Source organism: Papio anubis, chromosome 1 (assembly GCF_008728515.1).
Source record: "Papio anubis isolate 15944 chromosome 1, Panubis1.0, whole genome shotgun sequence".
NCBI classification, from domain to species: domain Eukaryota; kingdom Metazoa; phylum Chordata; class Mammalia; order Primates; family Cercopithecidae; genus Papio; species Papio anubis.
Genome location: NC_044976.1, coordinates 140,990,319 through 141,013,835, shown reverse-complemented (window position 1 = coordinate 141,013,835; position 23,517 = coordinate 140,990,319). Strand labels below are relative to the sequence as shown.

General features: G+C 45.4%; 1 protein-coding gene and 1 long non-coding RNA gene across 2 annotated transcripts in view; one reads left to right on the top strand and one right to left on the bottom strand.

Annotated features, from left to right (window-relative positions):
• Positions 1–613: 613 nt before the first annotated feature.
• On the bottom strand, positions 614–3,466 carry LOC108582233. Its single transcript, XR_001895479.3, has 2 exons — positions 2,924–3,466; positions 614–1,866 (listed from the first exon to the last, which is right to left on the bottom strand). It is a non-coding gene; the product is annotated as an uncharacterized LOC108582233 (long non-coding RNA).
• Positions 3,434–23,517, top strand: part of MTARC2 (mitochondrial amidoxime reducing component 2) — a 36,963-nt gene continuing 16,879 nt past the window's right edge. Inside the window, exons 1-4 of the mRNA XM_009187020.2 lie at positions 3,434–3,893; positions 9,663–9,836; positions 16,399–16,561; positions 17,567–17,707. Of these exons, the coding sequence (XP_009185284.1) occupies positions 3,622–3,893; positions 9,663–9,836; positions 16,399–16,561; positions 17,567–17,707 (750 nt within the window). The 5' untranslated portion in view covers positions 3,434–3,621. The remainder of the gene's footprint in view (positions 3,894–9,662; positions 9,837–16,398; positions 16,562–17,566; positions 17,708–23,517) is intronic.

The following is a 23,517-nucleotide window of genomic DNA, read 5'->3' as shown; positions in this document are numbered from 1 at the left end:
CTTGGTTTATATTTTAATTGACAGAATTTTCTTTATCTATATCAGTGCCTCTAGGCAGACAATGATGTCTTATTCACTAGAAAGGGAGATTCTACCTAAGCAGAAGTTGCCAAAATATGACAAACTAGGGAAAAAATTATGACTCGGGAAGGCATGGTTAAAGGGTAATTTTCTTAATTTACAAAAGGATCTTATAAATTAACCAAAAAAATAGATAAGGTGATTCAAATCAGAAGGGAAAAAAAGATATGCAAATAGCCAATTAGACTAATGAATCCTCAATCTTTGATATGGTTTGGATCTGTGTCCCCACCCAAATCTCATGTTCAATTGTAACCCTCAGTATTGGAGTTGAGGCCTGGTGGGAGGTGATTGGATCATGGGGGTGGTTTCTCATGGTTTAATACCATTCCCCTTGGTGCTGTCATCCTGAGAGTGAGTTCTCTTGAGATCTGGCTGTTTAAAAGCATGTGGAACCTCTCCCTCTCTCTGGGTCCTGCTCCTACCATGTAAGACATCCACTGCTGCTTTGCCTTCCACCATGAGTAAAAGCTCCCTGAGGTTTCCCAGAAGCAGACGCCGCCATTCTTCCTATACAGCCTGCAGAACCATGAGCCAATTAAACCTTTTTTCTTTATAAATGACCCAGTTTCGAGTATTTCATTATAGCAGTACGAGAATGGACTAATACAGCCTCTCATCACCCCTCACTAATTCTACAAATGAAGATGCTGGACTGCAAATGCACACATTATTGATAAGGAATTTCCCTGCTCCCTTGAAGGCACCCCCAATCCCAGCATTGGTGAATCTTCAAACAGGGCAGGCTATGATAGGTAATGGCTAGTGAAGACAGCAAAGACTCGGCAGCACTCACCATGGCAAAGTTCCTCACTTGCTATCTATCCCCATCATTTTGCGCATGAGGAGGTAGAAGCATGGAAAGGTCAAGTTACCCATCTATCTAGGTAACTATTTCCTCTTCGATGTCCCATAGATACCTCCCACTCACTGTCTACAACAGGCTCGTCATCTTTTTTCCCAGACTATCTTTTTCTCTTGAATTCTTAATCTCTGAGAACGGTACCCCCACCCCACCCCAGACTTTTATGCCACAGAGCTGGGAGACCCTGTGGGCTCTTCCTCTCTCTCTGGCTCTGTGTTCTGTCATCACTATCTCTTGTTAATTCTGTCCTCTGACCATCTCTCCTAACCACATGTCTATCTCCAGCCCCACTGTTATTTTTCCTTGATTTGGAATTACATCAGCCTGAACTAGGGCATTTGCAACTCATCTTACCATCTGTGGTGTTATTCTTTCTCAGAGCAGCCAGAGTGGCCTTCCTAGCACCCAAGTCTTATCATGCCAGACTGCTGTTCAGAAATCTGAGGTGTCTCCACATTAAGTAGAGATAAGATGCATGTTGATCTGACTTCTGCCCACCTGTCCTGCCTCAGCTTCCGCCACCTGCTGCATGTACAGGTACATCCTAATACAGCTGGATTGCTGGTGGTTGCCCAAACATGCCACACTGTCTTGTTCCTTCCTTTTTTTTTAGGCTATTGCACATGCTGCTTCTTTTACCCAGAATCCTCTCCTCTACCCATCTCCAAGCCCCTCCTCATGTTCAAGTCTCAGCTCCAGAGCTCTCTGCTCTGAAAACAGCACTGTACTGAGATTCAGCTGCGTTTTTGCCTCCGCTTCCTCTGTGTCTTGACCTTGCTTCTCTTCTGCCATTATCCTCTAGACTTGGAGGGGGAGGTGTCAGTCTTCCAGGGAGCAGTGAACTGGATGGAGGGGCAGCTTCTTCTAAACTTTAAATCTCCAGTGCCAATCTAGGACAAAGCCTGGTGAATGATCAATACCTATGTGTTGAAAGAAACAGACGATTAATCAATAAGACATTTGCCCTGTCTGGGAGTTCATATACAGCGAGGCGATGGCTTTGTAAGCCCCCCACTCTGACAGCAGGCTTGTGGGCAGCGAGGGCTCTGACCCTCCTCAGGAGTTGGGAGAGGCAAAGGGGGTCAGCTCCAAGTGTACACACATCACATTCACCACACCTTGCTTAAAAAACAAATCTGTAAGTCTCAGCTGCCAAGCGTGATGTAAAGATATGGGGATTGAGGGACTAATTCTGCTGGCCTGAGGCTTTTCCCTGGGTAGGGAGAGATTCAGGCCCTTTTTGTCTTTCATTTTTCACAAGGAACAGCCAAAGGGAGCCTGGCTCCTCTGGTTCTCCATCCCTCCCAGAGTCTCTTCCCACGCTCCAGAGGGCACCCCTTTCCCAGGGGGTGGCCAGCCCAGATTTGGTAGGTGGCCCACTGGTTAGCCTCCTTAAACTTTCCTAGAACTGTGCCACAGTTTAAGGGACAAACTTTTGAAAAACAAAAACAACCACAAAAAACTTGAAAGACTTCAAACCTTTATTTGTCTAAGAAAATCCACTGTTAACCCAACAGCTTGCTTGAATGGAGTTGTTAAAGATCAACAAAAGCTGGACATTAGTGAATGCATGAAAACAGATTTGACTCAGTAACTACTTACAGTAGGAGAAAAAGCTGCTCATTCTCATTTGGCAGAGGAGACTGGGCGTTTTAAAGGGTGAAGGAGAGAGTAGGGCGGGGGAAGCTAGCAGGGGCTCAAGTGAAAAATCACGAAGGGGTGGTCAGTATCAATGACTGGGCAGCTGTGCCTGGAGCTGGCAGTTATGAAGCTGGGATTGTACCATCCCATAGAGACTGGGGGACAGAGGCCTATCCTCCCCATGATTGCATTTCAAAGCAATGGCTTTCAGCTCCTTGAGAAAGACACTTCTGAGGTGTAGGCGATACATACACATCTCAAAACAACAGAGAAAGGATTCACAGTTGTAAGCTCTTTTAAGAAAATACCCTAAAAAAGGGGGGTCAGAGGCCTTACCATCGGGTGTTGGCTAGAATAAACGGAAAATTCTCCTGGCTGCCTTGAGCTTTCTCGGGAAGACATTTTCCTGGGGTCGAGGTTAGAGGGCAGTGGAGAGTGGAGGACTTTGAGTCATACTCCTATAAGCCACGCTAGAGTTCCTCGTCTTTGAGTGCAGAGGTTTAGACTGTCTTTGTGTGCAGAAAGTCCTGCAGTTCTCGCGGCATCCTGCCAGAAAAAGTCGTCCCCAAATGTTTGTAAATCCTCCGTTCTGCAACCCCCCTTCACGTTCTGTGGTGATCTTGTCGTGCGAGAAAACGCGCCGTATTAGCAGAGAAGGGGGTGGCAGAGTGCTGGCGCTAAAGGTCACGCTGCACGGGTAACTCTCGCGGTGTAGGGGCGGGGAAGAGGGAGGAGACACTGACCACCCCGGAGCTCGCTGGCTTTGGACGTCGTCGTTCCCGCGGCGCCCAGGGTACCCCAGTGGCTCTCTTCCTGTCTTCCCCCATTACCACGCAGGCTTTGTCACCGCATTAAGGCATTCCCGCTCTCCGCGGAACCGCTCTGCCATCTCGGCGGTGGAAGGGTGAGAGGGCCAGTGTTTGGGTCAACTTTGACTCCTCCCACCCGCCCGGATCGTTAAGGGCCTCCTCGTCCTCCAGGGCTCCAGTCGCTGCGGGGTCTGTGCGCAGGTCCGCGACCGCCCTCGTTCTGCCATGGGCGCCTCCAGTTCCTCCGCGCTGGCCCGCCTCGGCCTCCCAGCCCAGGCCCGGCCCAGGTGGCTCGGGGTCGCGGTGCTGGGACTGGCCGCGGTGGCGCTGGGGGCTGTCGCCTGGCGCCGAGCATGGCCCAGGCGGCGCCGGCGACTGCAGCAGGTGGGCACCGTGGCGAAGCTCTGGATCTATCCGGTGAAATCCTGCAAGGGGGTGCCGGTGAGCGAGGCGGAGTGCACGGCCATGGGGCTGCGCAGTGGCAACCTGCGGGACAGGTACGGCCGAGCGCGGGCGCGGAGCAGCGCGGAGCCTGCCTGGGATGAGGAGAGGGAGGCAGGTGGGGCCCGACCTATCTGGGAAGGACTATAGAGGTTTGCCGCCTGAGTTTCTGGGCTGACTGTTGAGTCGTTGGTCGTTTAGCTGGGAAAGCCAAGTTCATGTCAGATTTGTTTTTGGTGAAGTATGTAGGGGCAATCCCTTGCCCTTCCCTAGGCGAGAGAGTCCTCCTCTGTAACAGAAGGGAGTCTGACCTGTATCTCCAAGCCTCCTTAGCTCTAAAGTTTGTGATTCTATCTTATTATACCAAAGTAGAAAAATAAAGCTATTGGCACTAGAAAGCAGCAAGAAAGAAACCAAATGTTGTTCAAGGGCATTGGCTTAGTGGGCCTTGTTCCTCACATTTCTCCAATCCTGGGGGTGCCAGGGGGGCCTGATACACTTTGACTAAGGATGAGCAAGTGGCATGGGGACTCTGGGGCAGGGGTCCCTTACTTGCCATTAAAGGAATAGTGCCCCCCCTTCTCCCATAGGCAGAATTATTCACAGCCTGGAACTTTGGGACTTTTGGGTCTGACACATAGACATTTCATACTTAGGATTAAGATGCCTTCTTCTTTTTCTTTTTCTTTTTTTTTTTTTTGAGACAGAATCTCACTTTGTGGCTCAGGCTGGAGTTCAGTCGCGCTATCTCAGCTCACTGCAACCTCCACCTCCCAGGTTCAGGCAATTCTCCTGCCTCTGCCTCCCGAATAGCTGGGATTACAGGTGTACACCACCACACCTGGCTAATTTTTGTATTTTTAGTAGAAACGGGGTTTCACCATGTTGACCAGGCTGGTCTCAAACTCCTGACCTCAGGTGATCCACCTGCCTTGGCCTCCTAAAATGCTGGGATTACAGGTGTGAGCCACTGTGCCCAGCCAAGATGCCTTCTTATCTGGCTGAGATGGTTTAGCTGTGGCCTGTGTCCAAGGGGAGGGAGGTTTGCAAGTTGATCATTCAAGGATTCCTCTAGCAGAGAGCCATCTGCATCCCTGTGTTCACTCCAGCACACACAGATGCCCTGTTTTCTGAAGACTGCTGCCTTCTTAAAGAAATGTGGGCTTCCATGGTATTGGAAAACTTCAGTGAGTCTTAGAGAAGTGTTGTGTACACAGACCATATGAATCATGGGAGGATTTTCATTCTCCCACCACCACCCCAAATTTCTTATCCTGGAGAGCTTTTTCAACTATAATTTCTTGAGATTCCCATCCCAGGACTACTGAAGCAGAATCACCAAGAGTGGGGCCAACTCATGTAGAATGTTTAAATCTCCCCCTGGTGATTTTGATGTTATAATTAAAGGGTTTTATCTGAGACCATGAAGAAGAGGATGTTTAGAGCTTATTTAAATATGAAGGATAAGAAAAGTCTTCCTATTGCTGGAGAGACTTCAGGCTCTGTAGGACTGGACACCTTCCAAAAAACTGGGAGAACCAAGTTCTCACGATGCATGTCCAGAGAAAATCAGTGTTGCAGACTAGGTTGCACTACTTCCTTCCTCACTTGAAGGATTGGTTTCACAGACAGTTTCCAGTTCTAATCTGCGTTTCCTCTGATCACCTGAAGAACTGTTTCTTTCCCACTTCTCTTTGTCACTGCTTTGCCCTGACTACTGCAACCATGGAAAGAAAATATGTGTCCTTTGCCTGTGCTTTTTGCTCCCATTGGCATCCTAACATAAATACAACTATATTACCGTTCCCTTGTTTTAAAAAATAAACGCTTAGGATGGGGTGGGGTGATGTGAAGCCTGGGGTGGAGAGAAAGGCAATGAAATTAATGTTAATTCAGTGGTAAAATGCAGCAGACACTGAGCTAAATCCTGTCGCATAGATTAGCATATTTAAGCCTCATAACAATCTTGTGGGCTTGATATAATTATCACTATGCAAATAAGGAAACAGTATCAGAAAGAATGAGTATCTCATCCAAGTCCAGAAAATCAGTGTATGCTGTGGGGATTTGAACTCAGATCTGTGTGAGTACAGTACTTACGCTGTTTGTATGAAACCAGTGCATGATATAAAAGTATAAGGATTGCACTGAGGATCAGGAGACTTGGGACGAACATTTACAAAGTTTTCTTATTTGCAAAAGAATGAGGTTGAACTTCATGGGCTCTAAAGCCCCATTTTAACTACGTTTTATTTATCAAAGGTTAATTAACAATTTGAAAGCAGGCTTGCTGGAGAGAACTCTGTTCAATGACTGCTCTTCTCTCCACCTGATAATTTAATAACACTACTACAAATGTTCCTAGAATTCAGGGAAAGGCCTCATTTAATGAATTCCATTCTGAACCTATGTCTTTGGAACTAACTGTTTGAAGGAGCTGGGATTTTCCTCTGGAAGTGCTCTGGGTCTCAAATTTCTGAAGGTATTTTATTCAAAGCTCTTAGTATACTTGTGCACACTTGGCTTGAGCACGCTAAGCATTGAGTGGTTAAAGTCCACCTAGCAGAATGCTGGCATTGGCTGCCTGGTGCAGTTGCTGGGAGGGCGTGGTTGTTCTCCCTGACCTTGGAAATCTCTGCTGTCCTTAGCAGCCATATGTGAGTTGATCAGTTTTTTCTGTCCAAACCCTTACTGAAGCCAGCTTTTTATTTCTTCTGCGCAAATGATTAACTGTTGGAGAAAGGAATCCCTTGAGGTTATTATCCAAGATGTTGTTCCCTGCCCAATTCCTGCTGTCTTTCTCGTCCCATACTCAGTGGTAGGGTTCCTGCTTTCCCTCACTTTTCAGTCCTTCCTGCTCCCCAGGCCAGTTTGTAATTGGGAAATGAGATTTTTTTTCCATTGTTTTGGGCTCCACTTACTCGTTGCTGTTGATCAGGGCACTGTAGCTCTTTTGGGGAATTGGGGCTCTAGGCTTCTACACTGATCCATGTTTTACCTGTAAATTCAAGGCACCGGCTTTTATGTTGCAGACTAGGTTGGAGTAACTTGGTCATGATGAAATCCATACTCCAGACTTAACTCTTCTTTCAGATCTGGCAGAATAGAACTAGTTATTCTTTCACTGGGCATCATTTTGTGCACAAGAGGTGAAAAATAATATTGCCCAGGTTGACAGGGAAATGAGATGGTTGGGGTATGTTACAAATGGCAACCTTTTAACCTATGATTACTGTCATTGTCCTGACCCAAAATTGGACTCCCGGCAAGTTGCCACTTGCTTTTTCGGTGACAGTGATGAGTGGGAAACCTCTAGCGACTACTTCCCACTGTTAACCCCAGCAGTTAATGCCTGTGTTATTATACAATAGGCTGGAGCCACGGGCCAGGCTGTGAGCCACGGTGAAGGGCAACATTAGTAAGGGATGAATGGGAGATGAGAAGATTCAGCCCATGGAGAAATAATGTCAGAAATAACGTGCAAACAGATTTGCCACTCCTGTTTGAACATGGCTCTGGTTGTGTGCAGATCTCAAAGGGAGTCTTGTCTGGGGATGGGGCATGTTGGAAGTTAAGGGTGAAGGCTTTGGTGAGGTTAACCAAAGAACTGTGCACCAAGGGACAAGGCTGGAGATAGGGAATAGGGCCCAGCCCTGTTAGGCATCTAAATCAGAGGATGCCTGCCTATTTCATTGTAGCCCCGTTCTCTGGGCAGACATCCTCTGATTTATAGAACCCAGCCCCAGGCTGAGTGAACCAGAGAACTGTGGGATCTAAAGACATCTTTGACCAGGCAGGATAGCTCGCATCTGTAATCTCAGCACTTTGGGAGGCCAAGGAGGGAGGATTAATTGAGCCAGGAGTTCCAGACCAGCCAGGAGGTCCAGACCACAGTGGGACTCCATCTCTACAAAAAATAAAAAAATCAGTTGGGCGTGGTGATGTGTGCCTGTAGTCCCAGCTACTCAGGAGACTGAGGCAGGAGGATCGCTTGAGCCCAGCAGTTCAAGGCTGCCATGAGCTAAGATCATGCCTCTGCACTCTAGAGCCTGGGTGATAGAGTGAGACCCTGTCTCCTCTCTCGAAATCAATTAAATATAAATATATATATGAATAAATAATACACATATGCATTTATACACTTAGAAAGGAAAAGGTGGTCTCCTCAGAGGGGTGGGGACTTGCTGCTACCCAGTCGCCAGCTTTTTGGAAGGGGGTAGCCAAGACAGTTACGGGAATGCCTTTACACTGCCACGCCATCGTCATGCCAGCTAGCAGGGCACAGGCTGCCAGCCATTGTCTTCCGGTGTGGTTGCAGGGAAGGGACAGTTTAGCCAGCACCTGGAAAGGACTCTACTGATGAGGAGGTTGCGGATGCAAGACTGTCAGGGTCAGGACAGGGCAGAGACGGATCTCCCTGTGCTTTGCTACCGGATGTCCTCCTGAGGTCTCCTCAGGCTTTCCCTGATGACTCTGGTCATATTTTGGAATGTCTTCCTGGGAAGAGCCATCCCTGCTTCTGGAAGGGGCTGTGCTTTTTATCCTCCTCACATTTGAAAGGCTCTGGCTTTTAGGCACTTTTTACTCACCAGTGCCCACATTTTCCTCACCCGCTTGCTTGCAGATTCTATCTTCTTTCTAAAATAGTGATACTGGGCTGGGCACAGTGGCTCACACCTGTAATCCCAGTACTTTGGGAGGCCAAGGGGGCAGATCACTTGAGGCCAGGAGTTTGAGACCAGCCCAGTCAACATAGCGAAACCCCGTCTCTACTAAAAATACAAAAATAGCTGGGCGTGGTGGTGCACGCCTGTAATCCCAGCTACCCGAGAGGCTAAGGCAAGAGAATCACATGAACCAAGGAGGCGGAGGTTGCAGTGAGCTAAGATTGTGCCACTGCACTCCAGCCCAGCTGACAGAGTGAGACTCTGTCTCAAAATAAAGAAAATGAAACAAAACAACTAAACTAAAGGAACCAAACTGTGATATTGACATTTATTTTTCCTAGGAGTGGAAGATTTTTTCTTTTTGGCAACACAGTGTTTTGTGTGGTGTAGGCCCAACCTATATGCTAGACTGTAGGTAAAAGTCTAACAAACTGGGCCTGGCCAGCTTTCTGTCACTCTTCAGCTCATCCCGTAGAAATACAAAGTATGAAAACCAAGGCCAGCACAGTGGGCTCTCTAGGAAATAAGTGGGATTCTTATCTAATGTGTACTTCTGTGAGTCTTTGTTCTCTATGTCAGAATGTGTGCATGAAAAGGAAAGGCTGTTTGGGAGGTTTCCTGATGTAGGACCCCCACATGCCACAGCAAGTTAAACAGAGCAGAGGCCGGCCTGGTTCTTCTTGGAGGCAGCAACATTGCAAGACCTTTTTCTCAGACTCCAATTCACTTGGCCAGCCTCATCTTGTTCTACAACAAAAGGCCCTGAAAGCTATTTTACTTCTTCCAGGGCCACAGAGACATATATGGCAGACCTACAGAAGCTTCTAACCAAAGCAGAGCCCCCGCACAGGCAGCAGGGTTGCCTAAGCAGTGAGGGGAAAGTGTCTGAGCCAGCCTCCTGTTCTCGTTTTTGAAACTGGAGATTGCCATACATCAGCCAGAAGCTCTCCCAGAACTGTTTCTGCCAAATAAGCTCTTTTTGGGGTCACCAACTTTTAGACTCAAATCATTTGGCCAGACCTGGATAATTGTCTGGAAAATGATGTTAGGTCCCAAGTCAGGGCGGGTGGAGAGTTTTGAGGAAGTAGAAAGCTGGAGGGAAGCTGTTGGGAGGTGGAGGAGGATTTTCTGAGTGTGCCCTGATTTGTTTCTCTGCAGGTTTTGGCTGGTGATTAAGGAAGATGGACACATGGTCACTGCCCGGCAGGAGCCTCGCCTGGTGCTGGTCTCCATCACTTATGAGAACAACTGCCTGATCTTCAAGGCTCCAGATATGGACCAGCTGGTTTTGCCTAGCAAGCAGCCTTCCTCAAACAAACTCCACAACTGCAGGTGTTCTGCCTGGGGGCATCTGGGGAACTGCAACAGGCTTGATTTCCCTTCAGGCTTCTCGCTGCATTCTGTCTTGCTATAGTTTCTACAGTAGAGGATGACATCAGTAAAGGAAATATTTAATAGAAGTGCAGTTTGGGTTGGGATTGGGCGCGAGTGGATGATGCAGGGTATTGTTTTAAGGGTACCTAGGATTTGTTTTAATCAGGTATGGTTAGACACGCAGACATAGAAATGACTGTCCTGAAAAAAGAAGATGTTTATACCTACAGATTCCTTAGAAATTGGAGGCACGCCACGCCACACAAGGCTGAGTGGAGAAGCACCACGGTGGGTCAGGAGGCAGAGGGAGCAGGGGGAGCATGGGGGCAAGGGCTTTTATTGTGGTTTCCACAGGAAAGGAGAAGCAAGGCAGGGGTGGCAGGCTTAGGGTTGGCTAGTTTGAATAACTTCAGCAGGTTCTGGGACACAGGTTGTCTGGTACTTGGCTCTGGGGTTGACTAGGGCAGGGAACTAGTGGCCCGGCATGTAAGCACCAAATAAAGGAGGTGACTGGGAGTGCAGACTCTGGATGGGTTGGTATTCCTATTACAGGCACACTTGCAGGTCATCAGTCTGTTATTTGTAGGAATTGGTCGGCCCTGGGAGAAGTAGTTTCTTTAGTGTGAACAAGACTCAAAGATGTCAAAGCATAAAACATGCAGAAAATTAAAAGCAAGATTCCCACAAGTATAAAGGTGGTACAATGTGCTCATCTTTAGGGCTTTTCTCCTTTCGTTCAAATCTTCATTCAGAATTATCAACTCTCCAACCAGGCAGACAAGGGAGTTAGTGGATACTTAACAGCTGTATCTCAGGGCTGGGTGAGAAGGATGCTGGAGTTTCCAGAGCTTTCCAAATGGACTCTGCAGCCTCTGAAGTGTGTGGTTGAGATGAAGGCACATTCCTTGGGTGTAAGGGATTTCCACTTCTGGCCAAAGGCATACCTCAGGCCTTGGCTTCCTTTTGGCCTGTGGGACTTCTGTTGGGTTGTCAAGTTCCATGGTTTGCTGGGGTCTTGTCCTTCCTCATTAAGAAGACTTAGATGCTTGTCATGAGATGATCTGGATCCCTTGTCACCAACTGAGCTTTTTAAGTGTATGGAAGTTGGTTTTGTCCAAGGTCCTAGGGCTCAGCGGAGAGCCTCGGATCACTCCCTGAACTCTCATCTTATGTTTTTTTCAAGCAAAGTGTCTAAGCTGAAATCCACCACTCATGGTTCCCAATTTTCAAAAGTCTGAAGCAATAATTCACTGAATTCAGCACTTCAGGTAATTATCTTAGCAAGCCCGTGAGGGGGGTCCTTAATTCCACTTTACAAACGAGGAAACCAAGCCTTAGATCACTGCCATGAAAACACAGAGCTGGGGTTTGAACCGACTTGCCTCCTAAGGCTTTTGCCTTTAACGTGTATGTGTAATGAGAAGAAATGCTTTTCCATAAATGACAGGTTTTGAGCCCATTAATTTTTTGAAGAGGAAGAGTGTAGCCATCTCGACTTAATTGGAAGACATGTGAAGGCAATGGGTAAATACGTGGCTGACATGTGTCACATGAGTAATATAGGTGTTGCTCTGTAGACTCACTATGTCGCCGACAGTGAGCAAGCTTTTCCCCCAAGGCTCTTTACCAGCTAAATAGGCAGAAATCTAGGGACACGCACACCTTCCTGGATGGAAAGAGGGAAAGAGCAAGACCTTGTAGGTGAGTTGCCTGGGTCTGAAAAAGACACCAATTGCAGCCTGTTCTTTTTTATTTATTTATTTTTTGAGATGGAGTTTTGCTCTTGTTGCCAAGGCTGGAGTGCAATGGCACGATCTTGGCTCATTGGAAGCTCCATCTCCCAGGTTCAAATGATTCTCCTGCCCCAGCCTCCTCAGTAGCTGGGATTAGAGGCATATGCCACCACACCCGGCCATTTTTTTTTTTTTTTTTTTTTTTTAGTAGAGATGGGGTTTCACCATGTTGGCCAGGCTGCCTTTCGAACTCCTGACCTCAGGTGATCCACCCGCTCCCATACTGCTGGGATTACAGGCATGAGCCACCACGCCCGGCCTGCAGCCTTTTCTTATGTCATTCTGTTCCATGCATCAATTGTAGATCTGGATAAGGTGGGAATAGAGAGCCTGGAACCCTGGCAGTTTGGTGAAAATGATTGAGAGCTGTGCATTTGGATTGACACAGAGGTGTAATCAGTGTACTGCCCTCTCTAGCTGGTTAGACATGCTGTAACTAGTTCAGCCTATATTTATAAGCTATTTGTAATGGATTGATTGCCAAGGGAACTGCTAAAAACTGAAGAAATAACATAGATAGTGTGCTTAGTTAGTGCCAGCTGCTATGACAAAATACCATAGTCTGGGTGGCTTAAACAACAGACATTAATTTCTCATAGTTTGGGAAGATGGGAAGTCCAAGGTCGAGGTGCTGGTAGATTGGTGAGGTAGCTTTTCAGGGTTGTAGATGGCCACTTCTCGTTATGTCCTCACATGACCTTTCCTGGTGCCTGCATGAAGAGAGAGAGCATTCTTGTGTTTCTTCCTCTTCTTATAAGGGTACAAATCCCAGCATGAGGGCTCCACCTCATCTAAACCCAATTACCTCCCATAGGCCCCACATTGGGGCTGAGGGTGTCAACGAAGGAACTTTGGGGAGACACAAACATTTGACCCCTAACAGGTGGTAAGTGACAGAGTGATTACCACAGCCAGCCCACCAGAGCTCAGAATCAAATAACATAAACTAACAACCTCAAGTTAGTAAAAAGAAAAGGAAGTCCCTTCACAGCTATTTGGACAAGGCTGAATGAAGTGTCATGAATTTTATATTATTCTACACTTATTTCATTGTATTAATTTTTTTTTTTTGAGATGGAGTCTTGTTCTGTCGCCCAGGCTGGAGTGAAGTGGCGCCATCTCAACTCACTGCAACATCTGCCTCCCGGGTTCAAGCAATTCTCCTGTCTCAGCCTCCTGGGTAGCTGGGACTACAGGCGCCTACCACCACACAGACTAATTTTTGTATTTTTAGCAGAGACGGAGTTTCACCATGTTGGCTATGATGGTCTCGATCTCCTTACCTTGTTATGCACCCCCCTCAGCTTCCCAAAGTGCTGGGATTACAGGCGTGAGCCACTGCGCCTCACCACTTATTTTATTTTAAACTTTCACTGTTAGTGTTTTGAATCAGCTTTCCCTGTTCACCTTGTGTGAAGTTTTTTTAGACTAATTATAGACCAGTATGGCTTCTTGATTATCACAAGGATTTATGAATAATTAGTGTCTTTTTTTTTTTTTTGAAATGGAGTTTCACTCTTGTTGCCCAGGCTGGAGTGTGATGGCACGATCTCGGCTCACTGCAACCTCCAACTCCTGGGCTCAAGTGATTCTCCTGCCTTAGCCTCCTGAGTAGCTGGGACTACAGGCAGGCACCACCACACCGGGATAACTTTTGTATTTTAGTAGAAGTGGGGTTTTACCATGTTGGCCAGGCTGTTCTTGAACTCCTGACCTCAAGGGATCCACCTGCCTTGGCCTCCCAAAATGCTGGGATTACAGCCGTAAGCCAGCATCCCCAGCCTGATTATTGTCTTAAAAGGTGACGCTAATGTTTCCTTTTAAGTAAGGGGAAGTAAGACATGACTTCAACCCTATATTGAATTTTTGGCTCAATTTAGAGAAAATTGATGTGAAAATATGTATGTGCATCTGGGGGTGTGTGTGTGTGTGTATGAAAGCACCTGCAAGAGGACCTGGTACACAGTAAGCACTTAACTAGATATTAGCTCTTAAATAGCTATGATCTTTATTATCTTTATTGTATTAATCCACCTTATCTATAAATATTATTTTTCTTCACTTTTTTATGTCTTATTTTATCTCTTTAATAAAGTTTTATAATTTTATCTGTAATGGGATTTTACATTTAGTAAAATCCCGTGTTAGATTTAGTACTAAACATTTACTCCTTTCTTCCACTTTTACATGGCAAGTCTTAAAAACACATTTTTTGTTTGCTGTGTAAGATTGGTATTATTTATTCTTTAATTATTAGTAGAACCTGCCAGTAAAAGTATCTGGATTTTCTTTGTAAGAGTCTATTCAAGTTTTTATGCCCTCTTACATAATTTTCAGTGAGTTGCTTTTGATTTGTGAGTTAAGCGATTGCTTACTCATGAAGTTTTATTGAACCCACAGAGCAAGGGTCAGTTTTTTTCTATGGAATGTTGCTGATGAGACATTTTGTGTCAAAATGTAGAAGAGAATGTATTCTGCAGAAAATTCTGCAAGAATTGGAGAAGATGGCATGGCAGAGGGAACGATACCAGCCGGTGCAGGGATGGGAGACAGGGCCGGTGGAGGGATGCCTTCCATGGAGGGGGAAGGGATCCTGGTTGATCAATATTCCTTTGCCCTGTTGGTGGCTTTTCTACTTTTCAAAGTGCCACCCATTAGCTTCCCCAGGTGGGTGGATGCTGTGGGTAATACGTGTGCACTTACGTACAAGTGCTGTGCTAAGGGAATAAGGGAAGAGCTCCATCGAGGAGCATATACTTAGGGAACTGCTGAACAGTGGGATGGAATCAGTTTTAGGGGAAAGACAGAAGGCCAGGAGAGGATCATGAGATGTCCGTAGAGCCAAGAATTAATCAGAGGTGAAACAGTGGCTTCAAGAAGGGAGTTTAGAGAGAAGGAATAGGCCCAAGCAATGTGAAAGGAGCAGCATTGAGATTTGACAGTAGATGGGAGAGGAGGTAAGAGGGTAGGGAGTCTCTACCCTCAGACCAGGATTGTGAGTGGCAGGGTATACAGGGGTTCATCTAACTGGGAGCACCTCAGGTGTCCACATTGAATTCCTTCACGTGCATTGCCTCAGGAGTCCTCACACTGGTGTGAGCCTTCCCACGGGGAGGGGCAAGCCCTTCCCATGGTAGATGAGGGTAGGGGAATCAATTTCCAGATCCTGTGAATCATATCTACAGTCGGCAAGTTCTTCTGTCTCACCATAAACCTTTCCTCTTTGTACAGAGGAAAGGCTTTTGTCTGTCCACCCCACATCTTACTAGGGGCATTGCCCGTGGAGGGAAAATCCTACAGGGTCCCAAACAATGAAAAATGCTGGTGTTGATAAAGAGGGTGATGTTAATGACAGGGTAAACTTGTTGTACAAATCAGTGGTTCCAACTCTTTGTCTTACATTAAAATGAAGAGGCCTCCAATCAAATTGTTGCTGATAAATCATGAAAAATACTTGTTGATGACAAATCGCTATGTGACATACATTGCCTAGAGGTTCAAGGAATAAGTGAAATTACTATAACTCCCATTTCTGTCTGTTTATTTGTGTGAAAAATTCCTCAGGGCTTATTTAAAGGAAAGATTTAAAATTAATACTGAACCTTGTCTTATTCTAGCAATATGTGAGATTCATTCAGAGTTTTATGGATGCTCTATAGGGTTCATTAAGCATTTAATTTCCAATAAAATCTGATTTTTAATGTTCAGTAATTATCAAAATATATAGCATATCTATTTTGTTATGATATATAAATCATAATTGTAATGATAACTCAATCCTGAAAACATTTCTTCACACTTGAAAGCTTAAGAAACAAAGCAAATTTAATTGCTTCAAAAGAAATACAGAAAGTGATCGATAGCCATAAAAATATATTAGGATAAAGTTACATAAGTTAGATAATATGCATATGTGTTCATGAATAAAAAGAGGAATAACACAAAAATGTTTAAATGGATAATGGTGGATATCAAACCAACATGGCCTTTAGATCTCATTACATACTTTTAAAAGCATACTGCAATCATTTTATTTTAAATGTCAATGTTTAAAATTCAGTGGAAATGATATCGTTCAGAACAAATTAAACTTATGATGAAAAAGTTTACCTGTCAACTTATAGTTCTGTGAAGGGTCCATAGCTTTTTAAAACTCCTTTGGGGAATTTAAGCAAGAAAACCTTGAGGGCCACTGTGTTATGTAAAGTTATCTGTTGCCAACAAGTGACATAGGTAGATACCATATAATTATCTCCAATTTACAACTGGAGACAGGTCAGAGAAGTTAAATGATTTGCTTATGGCCACAGAACTAGAGAATGGCGGAGTTCCAATTTGACCCAGGTCTGTTGGATTCTAAGCTCAGGGTGCATCTGCCACAGGACAACCCCTCTCCTCTTGTGAAAGTGTCCTAAATCCTTGTGTTCATGGACACTGCAGCTTAGGCATCCAGAAGCTTGTTGGGAATGTAGAATCTCAGACTCCAACCCAAACGTACTGAACCAGAATCTGCATCCAAACAAGATCCTGGAGGATTTGCACATACATTAAGGTTTGGGTAGCTCTTCCCCAGAGCACATTCTACTCCTTTCTCCTGTGCTTTTGCTCAGCTTTGACCCAAGGAACACTTAACAGCCCTCTGACAGTCCAGCTGTTCATTTTTGATACCATCCCTCAGTGTATTGAAAATAAGTAAGTCACCTCGTGTTCTTTTGTGACCTTTCCAGGATATTTGGCCTTGACATTAAAGGCAGAGACTGTGGCAATGAGGCAGCTCAGTGGTTCACCAACTTCTTGAAAACAGAAGTGTACAGATTGGTTCAATTTGAGACAAACATGAAGGGAAGAACCTCAAGAAAACTTGTCCCTACTCTTGATCAGAATTACCAGGTGAGCTTACAGAGAGTTTACCTTCACTCCTACTAGTCACCCTTCTCTTTCTGACTTCCTTCACGGTCGGCAAAGAGCCTCTCTTGGGACCTCAGTTAACAAAATATGATAATGGCCTTGGTGAGTGATAATGAGGGCACAGCCTGGGCAGAGGTACTGGGGGATGGAAAAGAAGGTGGATATGAGAGATGTCTCAAAAGTGGGATCTCTAGGGTATATGGAGGATTGAATATGGGAGATATTGTGGAGCGGGGAGCCAGGGTGACTCCCAGGTAGATGGAGATGCAAGAGAAAACTGGCTGGAGAAACAAAAGTGAGAAGTTTGTTCGGGACTAAATCCAAGTTTCCTGGAATTACAGAAGCAGGCTTTGTTCTGACCCACCCCTCACAATCTGTGAGGTGTGCTTATTTCAGGTGCTGGCAAGGCGCCACCCCGTAAGGAAAACTGTCCCCTGAGCCAAAGACCAAAGCCTCTGATTCTGCCATGAGCTAAGGTTTAAAATACAAGGACCTCAGGGAGTTTCTCTCAGTAGCCCCTAAACTATAAGCTCCTTGAGGACAGGGGTTTTTATCTGCTTTCTTTACTGCTGTTTCCCCACTAGAACAGTGCCTGGTAGGTGCTCAGTAAATGCCTAGTGAGTGAATGGTGTTGTTGAGGAAATTATTACTGGAGTATAGCTGATTGGCAGTAGGTCCTCGCTGTTTGAGGATGATGTGGGAAGGGGGTCGCTGCTGGAGTGGGAGTGGGAACCCAGGAAGAGGAAGCGTGGTGGGTGACATTGGCCCAGAGCTGGCCCTGGCTGCAGCCCTGTTCCTGTGTATGGACACGGACTGCTCCAGTTCCTGGCCACTTGCAAGCCCAAAGTCACGTCTCTCTCCTTCCTGAACACCGCTCCCCTCTTCTGCACTGAAGTGATTTTGCTTCTGGACATTACTTAGCTTTGCAGTTGGTCTAGGCCATTTTGTGGAGTGGGGGGCGCCTGACTATCCTGTGTTCTTGCCAAGGTGGCCTACCCAGACTGCTGCCCGCTCCTGATCATGACAGATGCCTCCCTGGTAGATCTGAATACCAGGATAGAGAAGAAAATGAAAATGGAGAATTTCAGGCCAAATATCGTGGTGACCGGCTGTGATGCTTTTGAGGAGGTAAGTGACGCACTGCTTTTGTGCATCGTGCTCAGATGTGCTGCTCGCGGTGCTAAGGTAACTCTGCTGTAGCCAGAGCCAACTCAGATCCGCCAAGGTCGAGTCGTTCATTCATTGCTGCTGCCATCACTCATTGCTTGTGTCATCAACGCGCCGGCCTCGGCCTTGCGGGGGCACGTTGCTCTCACCCGTTAATGCTTGGGCCCCAAAGCAAACAGTCAAAACTTGAAATTGTAGCAAGTCTGAGGTTGGAATATGTAATCATAGCACAGAGATAACTGAGGGAAGCAAAGATAAAGGAGAAAGATAAAGCCATTTTCCACTTCTCTATCACTCAGCAGTGCTCTCAAAGATTTGAGACTTTTAGAAGCCCCATGCCCCAAAGTGCAGACCAAGAGGACACAGGCAATCTGCCCCTGGAGACATACCATGCTGTGGCCTGAGTTCTCTCCCATGGCGTGTACATGCTCTTTTATGGGGTTGGAGCCAGAAATTTCCACCCTTTTCAAGGACACACCTTTGTGATCTTAAGGGAAAACTGCATCAGAACCCAGTAGAAACCTTGAACTCTGTACGTAATATACATATAGCTGGGTGTTGCTTTATAATAAGAAGCACTAGCCATCATATTAAGCCTGAGGGGTAAGCTAAACTTTCCAAGTAGTGGAAGTAACAGTGACAAATACCATTTATTGGGTGTTTACTGGGTGCTAGGCATTGAGCTAAATAATCATTTCAGATAAATTACTTTATTTGATCTTTACAATAATCCTGTGAAATTTGTGTTACTGTCTCCTTTTTATAAGGAAAATGAAGCTCAGAGGTGTTATACACTTTGCCTAGCAGATAAATGGTGGCTGGCATTAGAACACAAAACTTGTAACTCCAGCATCTGTAGAGCTGGGGTGACAATTCTAATTTAGAGATCCCAAGTAGTTAACTCTGAGAGGAGAGGCTCTTAAACACCCTCTCAATTCTTTGCTCCCCTGAATGACCGTACTTCCTTTTGTGTGAGTAAAATGTGCCTTTTTTTTTTTTTTTGAGACAGAGTCTCACTGTGTCACCCAGGTTGGAGTTCAGTGGCACAATCTCGGCTTACTGCAACCTCCACCTCCCAGGTTTGTGTGATTCTCCTGCCTCAGCCTCCAGGGTAGCTGAGACTACAGGCACGTGTCACCACACTTGGCTAATTTTTGTACTTTTAGTAGAGATGGGATTTCTCCATGTTGGCCAGGCCAGTCTTGAACTCCTGACCTCAGGTGATCCACCCGCCTCAGCCTCCCGAAGTGCTTGGATTACAGGCATAAGTCACTGTGCCCAGCCCTTAATTTGTTGATAAACATTGTTCTTAGGATAAACCTTTGCGCTGAGCCTAGTATAAATCATCATACATGTAGGCACTCTGTATTATCTGATAATTTGAAAAATAGCTGCCAGGCGCTGTAGGCGCTCATGCCTATAGTCCCAGCACTTTGGGCCAAGGCAGGAGGATTGCTTGAGCCTAGGAGTTTGAGACCAGCTTGGATAACATGGCAAAACCCCATCTCTACTAAAAGAATACAAAAATTAGCCAGGTATGGTGGTGCGTGCCTGTAGTCCCAGCTACTTGGGAGGCTGAGGTGGGAGTATGGCTTGAGCCCGGGGTCGGAGATTGTGCCACTACACTCCGGTCTGGGTGATAGAATGAGAACCTGTCTATTAAAAAAGAAAAAAGAAAAAGGGAAAGAGCAATAGCAATGTATACAGAAGTTGTCTACTTGATGATGTTGTCTTGTCATTTGTTATCTAGTTGAATTCCTCTGTGCCTTTGTTAATTTTAAAAATTCAGTAGCCGGGCATGGTGGCTCAAGCCTGTAATCCCAGCACTTTGGGAGGCCGAGACGGGCGGATCACAAGGTCAGGAGATCGAGACCATCCTGGCTAACATGGTGAAACCCCGTCTCTACTAAAAATACAAAAAACTAGCCGGGCGAGCTGTGGTCCCAGCTACTCGGGAGGCTGAGGCAGGAGAATGGCGTAAACCCGGGAGGCGGAGCTTGCAGTGAGCTGAGATCCGGCCACTGCACTCCAGCCTGGGCGACAGAGTGAGACTCCGTCTCAAAAAAAAAAAAAAAAAAAAAAAAAAAAAAATTCAGTAATCTATTATGGGTCAGGCATGGTTTGTAGGATCCCAGATACAGATGAAAAGATATGGATCTTGCTCTTCAGAATGTTCCAATATGAGGGGCATGGCCAGGACACAATGACAGCCCAGTGTCAGAAGTGCTTTTGTGTACATACTTAGAAGCTACCAGAGATGTGTAGAAGTAGAACTGCCTAACTCTGCCTGGAGAAGGGAGGCCTGGGCATGGGGAGGGGTCAGGTCCAGCTCCCCGGAAGCAATGCCGTTCACCCGGTACTTGTGTGGACTGTGTGCAGGCCAGGGTCAGAGGACGGTCTTTATGGGTAAAGGCGACAGGTGGTTGGGAGGCCTAGAAGCATGAGAGGCCATGAGTAAAGGGGTGCTTGGGAGCGTTTTAGCATCACAGGAGCATGGGGGTAAGGGAGAAATGTCAGGGCGGCTGGACTGGAGCTGGCTGGAGGCCACCACACCAAGGAGTTTGGATTTTATACTGTGGATATTGAGGAGCTGGCAATGATTCTGAGCAAGGGAGTAATTATGATTTGCATTCTTCCAACAAATATCTGCTGAATGCCTGTACAGTGTGCCAGGCGCATATTATTCTGGCAACTCTCTTGAATGCTCATTGAAAGGCAAGGAAGCCTGAGACAGAAATACCAAGGCCAGGTCCAATCACTAGAGAGTCTTTTTTTTTTTTCTTTTTTGAGACAAGGTCTGTCACCCAGACTGGAGGACAGTGGTGCGAACACGGCTCACTGCAGCCTCAAACTCCCCAGCTCAGGTGATCCTCCCACCTTAGCCTTCCAGCTTCCCAGCTAGCTGGGACTACAGGCATGTGCCGTCATGCCTGGCTAATTTTTGTATTTTTTTGTAGAGACAAGGTCTCCCTATGTTGCCCAGGCTGGTCTTGAACTCCTGGACTCAAGCAATCTGCCTACCTTAGCTTCCCAAAGGGCTGGGATTATAGTCATAAGCCACCTCACCTGGCTAAGAGTCTTTTTTCTAAAGTGCAGATTAGTAGGCCTTACCTGAAATCTACATGAGCATTGTGACAAGGCCTGCACCTCTGCACTGGCAGCATCATCCCAGGTGAATCTCATGCCCACAGTGTCTGGAGAAGCACGGAGTTAGGAGAGTGCAGGGACCATGGGGGTCAGAGATGATACGGGATCGGGGCTGGGAGGGCAATGGAGAATGCCAGAGAGGAAGAGGCCGCTGATATACTCAGGAGACTGGTTTCTTGATGGAAGGAACTAATGAATCTAGACTTGGTGGGACCTGAAGTTTATACAATTTGGGGGTCCCTTTAAGAAAAAAATAAAATTATTAACAAAAATATATAAAATTAACAAAAATAAAATTAGGTTCAAGGCCTTGAAAGGTTCTGTGCAAATAAGGGGCCTGAGACTCAAGCCTCACTGGTTTCCTAGTACACCCACCTGCCCCTCCCAGTTCTAGTTTCCCACATTGTCTAGTAGGATGTACATACAATCGGATTCATTAAATGCTTGGTAAACAACAAATGAAATTCATGCTCTGTTTTAAGAACGTTTGTTACTGAAGATTGGAATGGAAATAGTTCGGGGAATAGAAATTAGTCCATGAAGCAACAGTTCTTCCACAGGAATCCTGTAATTCTTCCATTATTTTCTGAGAAACTTTCTTTTAGGGAATAAAATGTTTCTTGATTTGTTTCCACTAAAGAACAGATTATTTTGGTATTAATTTTAGTTTAAGATCTTGAGCCAAGGAAATAAGAAAAAAAGACACTCTTGTCCTTGGCTGAAGCGTTTTTGCTTTCCTGTACCTTGCCAACCTCTAATTTTTGTTCTATAACTTGTCAAACTTAACCTAAGGCTAATGAAAACCTAATCCTACTTTCTTAGGCAGAGTGGAGTCTTCTTCTTCTTCTTCTTCTTTTTTAATAATAAACTGAAAATAAAAGTACAAACAAAAACAGGCCAGGCGTGGCCTAGAACTTTGGGAGGCCAAGGCGGGCAGGTTGTGTGAGAGTCCAGGAGTTTGAGACCAGCCTGGGCAACAAGGTGAAACCCCACCTTTACAAAAAAATAATTAATTATAAGTGAGAAAAATAAACTCTTAAATGAATTTGTGCCTCCAAGTCCATTTGTCATTTTATTCCTGCACTATGATGGGCTTACAGAAATAGCAAATAAGATAGAATACTCTGATTTTTCTGAAACAGTCCTCTGGCCATGCGCATTAAAAAAATCATTCTTATTAAATGATGCTAATGTTGCTGATGTATTCTTCCTTAAATTAGGAAGGCCATTAGTTAAAGGCCTAAGGCATTAACCTGTCTACCTGGTACCTCACAAAACTGTAACTCTTTCAATGAGTAGGACTCTGTTAAATATTCATGTAAAATGATAGAACCTGTACATATTTAATAGGCCGATTCATCATTAAAAATTAGCAAACCTCATCATGAAATTCAGGCCATCATTTACTGCCAAAACACAGAGTAATAGGAGAATGTATTGTGTAACATTTACTGTTTGTGGCCTAAAGTACTCTGTACTTTGTCCATGTAGCTGAGAATCTTAAGCAATTTTTGGAAGGCTGCTTCCTTGGGTCAGTGTGGTGTGCTTGAGTTCTGGGAATGCAGCACGATGAAGTTTAGAAATAATAAAATCGACCGATGCTTCCTATCTCTGTAGTTGGCCATTGTGGGGTCAGTGTTTACTGAACTTTGCTCACTGTCCTGATGAGCTAAACTTGATGTTTTTAATGGAATGTCTTGTTTGTATCAGTCCTCACTCCACATTAGGAAAGAATTGTGGAGAAGCTTGCAGAAAACTCTTGGTGTGTTATCTTTCACTCAGGAAGTGCTTCTCCAGGAAACTTCCAGAGAGGGAGATTTTGAAGCTGGACAGCTGTGGTTGGACTCTGAGCCTCACTGCGTACTGGCTGTGTGGATTGGGTCCTCCCAGTCTTACCCTTTCCAGCTGTTTTTGTAAACACAGTTTTTGTAAACACAGTTTTTGTAAATCATGATCACTAGACTTTTCAGTCCGCAGAACCTGAGTTTGGATGGGTTAGGATATGAGATAACGAGTCTCTTTTCTGGCATAAGAACAGCAGTCTCTACCAGGCTTCAGGGATTTCTTGAAGTAGCAGTAATGATAACAATATACAAAAATAACAGCAAGAATCATGACTCATTGCTATTGAACACTTACTAGGTTGCAGGCACCGTGCCAAACCCTTTACATGCATTATCACATTTAATTCTAGTTCCCTTTCCAGACTGTGGGTCACAACCCATTATTGGGTTCTAATATCAGTGTAGTGGGTCCTGACTAACACTATTAAAAGAAGAATAGGATGGAATAAAAGATATCAGAGTAAACTATATATAGAAGGGTTAAGAATTGTCTTGCAAAACTCTCTCATGTGTACACATGAGAGAGTATTAGGAAACAATGTAAAATGTAATTTTTACTGTGGGCCATGGTGGAAAATGTTTGATAGCCATTGGGGCGGGTCATGTTTTGATCCTTCTTTTTCAGATGAGGAAACTGAGCCTCAGAGGAGTTGAGTCACTTGCTCTCGAGGTCGCATAGCCAGTGTGTGGCCAAGTGAGGACTTGCACTCTGGCTGGCTATCAAAAGTCCATGAATATCAGCTCTGCAACCTTGTTAAAGTCATTTTCAGGTCATTTGGC